The 5807-nt window shown below is 48.3% G+C and overlaps 1 protein-coding gene across 1 annotated transcript; it reads right to left on the bottom strand.

The window, feature by feature from the left end:
* Positions 1–208: 208 nt before the first annotated feature.
* LOC126502452 (pyrethroid hydrolase Ces2e-like) lies at positions 209–5470 on the bottom strand. The gene is made up of 8 exons (XM_050143439.1): positions 5395–5470; positions 4610–4820; positions 2710–2851; positions 2082–2215; positions 1743–2001; positions 897–995; positions 444–584; positions 209–334 (listed from the first exon to the last, which is right to left on the bottom strand). The coding sequence occupies exons 1-8, from the start codon at positions 5468–5470 to the stop codon at positions 209–211; spliced, it is 1188 nt and encodes a 395-aa protein (XP_049999396.1).
* Positions 5471–5807: the final 337 nt, after the last annotated feature.

Here is a 5807-nt window from a genome sequence, read left to right on the forward strand (position 1 = left end):
CACACACACACACACACACACAGAGAGAGAGAGAGAGAGAGAGAGAGAGAGAGAGAGAGAGAGAGAGCACTCATCCTTAGGGTGGGGAATGCAGATGAGGTCGGTATAGGGTGAAAGCTTTGAGTGACCCCAACCAGACACACACACACACACACACACACACACACACACACACATCTAGCACTTCTAGGATACTCTGAACAGGATATTAAGAAGTCTTCTCAATGGGGCAGGTCTCAAAGGTTCTCACCAACTGTTCTGCTACTGTGCTCTTCAGAATAGCCCGCAGGGTACCTCTGGTTATTCTCTTTAACGTCTGATAAGTGTTGAAGATCTGGGATGTGGAGATTATTTGAGTTTGAAGTGTGCTGGCTATGGATCGGTGATTCTCTGAGCTCACCATATAAGACCCCAGGCAATAAGAGATCAAAACTGGGCCTTACCAGTGGGAGAATCCAGCCATACTCATCATTGTTGACACCAATGATGCTGGGGACAGGGTGAAAATCAGCAGAGGCCAAGAGCTCCTGAGGATGCCTGGGTAGGAACTCTCCATCCACCACAGCAGGGATGATCCTGAAGGCCTGAGGGACATGCAAGGCCAGTATTGAACACACACACAGAGACACACACACACACACACACACACACATGGCCATTGAGTGTTCTCCATCATTTCCCTCTTCCTAGTTTGTCTCAGGACGGTCATCCCCACCACACCTCTCCCACCTCACCCATGAAGACTCCCTCCATGTAAATTAGCTTATGTAGGTGTTCATTTTGAACACAGGACTACAAGGGTGCCAAGCCAAGCGGAAAGAAAGAGTAGTTTGTCCAGAGTAGTGAGTTACACACCCGGTTGTCTCCTATCTTAGCAGTCACACAATTGTGCCAACCTTGTTAATCGCCAGAATTTCTGCTTCACTTTTGTCTCGAAGACAGTGCACCAGGGCCTTTGAGTTCGAAGTTGCACAACCAGATAGCTTTGCCACCATCTGTAATGGGAGAAGATTTGAGTTGGCTCATCCTCCCTGACAGGGAGTAGTATCTAAGCAGTCCCAAGTGGGTACCACTGTCCTTAAATATTACATCATACTGTGTTTTGCATGGATTACAGCATGGTGTAAAATTGTTCCTATTTTCCAGTTGCTTAGAGTTGACAGGTAAGAAGGAGATCATTCTATCTGCAGGTTTTTGTGCGGGTTTTTGTGTGTGTGTTCCTATGTGACAACGTGTATTTTGTGCCACAGTTTGCCTGTGGAAGTTAGAGGGCAAGCTTGGATAGCATTGGGTATCTTCTTCCTTGTTTGAGACAGGGTCTCTTGTTTGCTGCTTCCTACACCAATGCAGAGCACTCCCATCTCTGCTACCAACCTCACCATGGGATCACTGGGATTGCAAATAAATACGATCACATCTAGCCTTACGTGGTTTCTGGGGATTTGAATTCAGCTCTTCACAATGGCAAAGCAGGCTCTCTCACCCACTGAATCATGTCCCCAAATCATGCAGGCTTGCTTATGCTGAAGATGAAAGCTTCTGGGAGCAGCTTTGCTAGCCACATAATGTATTCAGCATGTATAAAGTAGATAAAAGTAGATTTTTAATCCTTGAGCCTCTTAGACGTTATTGGAAAGAAGCCATTTCCCATGGTCTTTGTTTCCTCACTGAACAGAGTACAGAGTACCAGAGCCTCGGGGATAAGGCAGAGAGCTAGGGCTGGGGTGATGGAGAACACTTACCGTGAAGACGATCTCAGAAGTGTTAGAGATAAGGAGAGGCAGCAGGGCCACTCCGCTCTGCATGATGGCTCTGTGGAAGAGTCCTCGGGACATGGGGGACACAACATGGAAAGACACACTTGTGCCACCTGCAGACTCGCCAAAGATGGTGACTTGGTCAGGGTTGCCTCCAAAGTGGGCGATGTTCTGCTGGACCCAGCGTAGGGCGGCCACTTGGTCTAAGAAGCCCCAGTTGCCTCTGGCGTGCTGGTCTCCAGTGCTGAGAAGAGGAAGGGGCATGGATCAAACGTTGCCTAGGTTCTTCTCAGCTGCCATTGTCCACCCCAGTCCTAGTCTCACCTGAAAAAGCCTAGGACACCCAGACGGTACTGGATATTAACAACCACCACATCCTCAGTGGCTGCCAGTTTGGACCCATCATACCAGGAGGCCATGCCTATAATCAGTGCACCACCATGGATCCACACCATCACCTAGAAGACTCAGGAGAGATGCCATGAGCTTCTGTCAGGCACAAGCTCAAGTGGGATTGCCTTCTAGATTAGGGACTGCTTTCTAACAGTTTCTGTGTACAGCTAAACACACACAGGACTCCTCAGCATCTTAGACCCAGGCCACAGATGAGGAACACAGTCTCATCCTCATCTTTCCAAGCCCCACTGCTGCACCAGGAATCTCAGCCTAGATGAACTGATTTAAGTCCAGAGTGATGTCACTGTCACTCTCAGGCTCCTCAGAAGTGTGGAAAAGGGGGTCTCCATAAGAGTTTTTCCTAATTATGAATCCAAAGAATCACCAAATCTCATCGACACAACCAATATCCCAAAGCTGGAAATTGACTTTATCTCAATGTTCATCCCTCGGACACTTGCCTGGGTCTCTAGGGCTCAGGTTGATTTTGTCCTTTCTCATTTTCCTAGGAAAGAACTCTCCACTCCCACCCTATTGACCATGGCCCAACTCTCACAGGCAGGTTAGAGCCCTCACGGGCATGCGCTGGTGTGTAGACGTTGAGATACAGGCAGTCCTCAGACATAGAGATGGGAGGCATGATCAGCTTTATCCTCTTCAGACCATCTAAATTTATTATATCATCATTTTGTAGACACCTGAGGACAATGATAGACACTGATCCCAAGGGATGTTCAGTGATCAACACCTGTTTCTCCCAGTAATATCAGAAGACACACCCACAAAGTCTCACCAACACTGAAGCCTGAACATGAGCTGAATAAGGTTAACATCAGTAGACATCCTGAAGTTGATAGGTGAGGACCATGAGGCCTCAGCCCTACACAAAGAACTACAGGCGACTAAGGGATGCTCAGAGTGGGACACAATGTCTTCCCTAGGGAAGTGCACCCTATAGATTATCCAATACTAAATGGCCAACCACATTATACACACACATACATACATACATACATACATACATATATACATACATAGCATACAGACTAAGCAGGTTATATTTAGGAATAAATATGCATATATACACTACATATATGTATGTAAGAACAATCAGTGACAAAAGAATAAATGAATTTGAAAGAGAGCAAGGAGGGATATATAGGAGGAAAAGAAAGGGGGAAATGATGTAACTATATTATAATCTCAAAAAAAAAAGCAAGTCCCATTTTTTTTCCATTTATCCTCAGTGCCTGCTTCCTTTGTGATGTCCCTTAACACACGATCTCTCTCCACAGTCCCTTCCTATCAAGGTAAAGTCTACTGACTCTGTAGAGACTGGGGGGATCCAGATTTCCAGGGAGGTCTCGAGTGGGGTGGAGGAACCTTAATGAGATTGGAGTGTTGAGACTTCTTAGATTCTCTATGGAGATGTTCAACTGCTTGTAGTGACATTCACCTCTCTCCCCGTACTATCTAATGTTTGGTGTGATGGATGGTTTTGACTGCTGACTCAACACAATGGTACTGGAGTCTCCAGGAAGGATCGTCTAGACCAGGTTGGCCTGTGGGGTTATCTTGATTACATCAACTGAAGAAGGAACACTTGTTTATTGTGAGTGGCGCCATTCCCTAGCAAGGGACCCCTGAACTGTATGAATAGAAAGGTGAGCTGAGCATTAGAGGCACCCGTGAGTTCTTTGCTCCCTCGTCTCAATTACAAATGTGAGGTGACCATCCTCACTGCGATCTCTCCTGAACGGCCTTTCCCCCATGACAGTTATAACCAGAACTGTGACCTGTGGTAAATCCTTCCTCCTCTAAGCTGCTTTTGTTAGGGGGCTTCCATTACAGCATCAGGAAATAAAGTAAAGCACTTGAGAATTTGGGTACTGTGGACACAGTGGAACTGTGGGGAGGAACGGACAATGCTGTCCCTTTATCCCCTGTCCAGATACTCAGGGAACCTCTTTTTCCTACATATTCTCCAGTGTAAGCTTCTATACTCATTCCTTGGACAATGGCACTTACCTTATGTGTTACTGCAATGACTGTTCAGGTAGGGTTGCCAAGTACCGCTGCCCTCCTGAGGGATTTGTAGCACACGATGCCAAACACAACGCTTGTTGCTTAATATAAACACAATGACCTCTGCCCACAGACCTCCCCACTTTAGAGAGTTTACTTGGCACAGTCTGATTCTGGGACCGGTTTGGATATTTTTCTCACTGCAGTACCTGGAATTAAATCCCTGCAGATGCCAAGCTCTGACCCAAGGGCCTGGCACAGTTGTTCCTCTCTAATCCTTACCACATTCATTGAAAAAATGCCTGGGAGATGCCCCTCAGCACAGGCAGAGAACCGTTGTGGACTGAGATGGAGGAGAGACTTCAGCATGACTCAGAGCTCAGAACAAATGTTCCCCCCAGGGCCAGACGTCCTCTGGGTACAGAACTTACATGGCCGGTTGCGAGGTCCCATCTCTCACACCACTCCACGGTTCAGGGGCTTCAGGGGGTGCAAAGCGCAGTGGTCCTACTGGTGCCTTGGCAAAGGGAATTCCCAGGAATCTGTGGACACCAACCTTGGTGCCCCTCACATGGACAAGGCTGCCTCTGACTTTTCCTGCATCTGTGTTTCTGATGGGGTTGGCCTCTGGTGAGTCCTGACCTGTGTGGAGAGATGCCACCAGGGTTAGTTGTGTGCAGTCAGCTCCCACAGATTGTGGGAGTTCTCACCTGCTTGTTACAAGAGCACACGGGAAGGGAACCCAGGACCTCCTAGTTCAGCTGTGGGGTGTGAGCGTAGGAGCTTCTCTATCCCTCAGGGCCAGGAGTCTTCCCCATTTCCCTTTTGAAGGCTGCCAGAGCATTTCTGCCAAAGAGGTCACACACCGAGAGCCATTTGGTAGCATGAAGGTATTATTGTTATTATTACCCAAAGCCAAGAATAGTGATAAGCACACACGGAGGAGGGAAACGCCCCTTCTGCTCTTCTTCTCCTGACCTCAGCTCCACAGAGCCCCTCACACTGGCCTGGCTCCTCAGTCTGCAGTAACCTAGGCATCTCTGACCCTCTGCACGCTAAGTGCTCACTCTGGGTTTGGTGGAGGCCTGGAGTGGCACACATTCTCGTACTTTCGTCTGTCATCTCTGTGAGCGCCTCCCTCCCTGCTGCTTTCCTCCTGCAAGCGCAGCCTCTGACAGAACTGATCCAGGTCCCCATTGTCACTTAGGAGTCTCACCCCGCACATGGAGGAGAATAATCAGGAGTCCACAGGCCACAGCATTCAGCCAGCCAGCAAGTCTGAACAGCGGCATGACAGGCTCCCAGGCCTGAGACTGTTCTGTCCCAGAATGACAGTGTCAACAACCCAAAGGAGATTATATATGCTGCCCAGACAGGACCAGAAGGAATGCAGGTGGGAGAACATGTGGGGTGGGGCAAAGTTTTCACTTCCTGAGAGCTAAAGGCAGAAGTGACAGGAGCCAATGGCCAACAGCCAGGGAGAATACACTTCTGCAGTTCCTGCTCTTTGTCCTGGAAAGACAACTGTATGGCAGAAGCCATGAATTCTGGAATACCAGAAGTCCTGTTCTCAAACCTAGATTCACCACGATCATGGTCCTTGTATTTACTGGCCAGGTGTCAGAGCTG

Source organism: Alexandromys fortis, unplaced genomic scaffold, assembly GCF_014885135.2.
Source record: "Alexandromys fortis isolate MF-2015 unplaced genomic scaffold, M_Fortis_MF-2015_v1.1 scaffold_1, whole genome shotgun sequence".
Classification (NCBI taxonomy): Eukaryota; Metazoa; Chordata; class Mammalia; order Rodentia; family Cricetidae; genus Alexandromys; species Alexandromys fortis.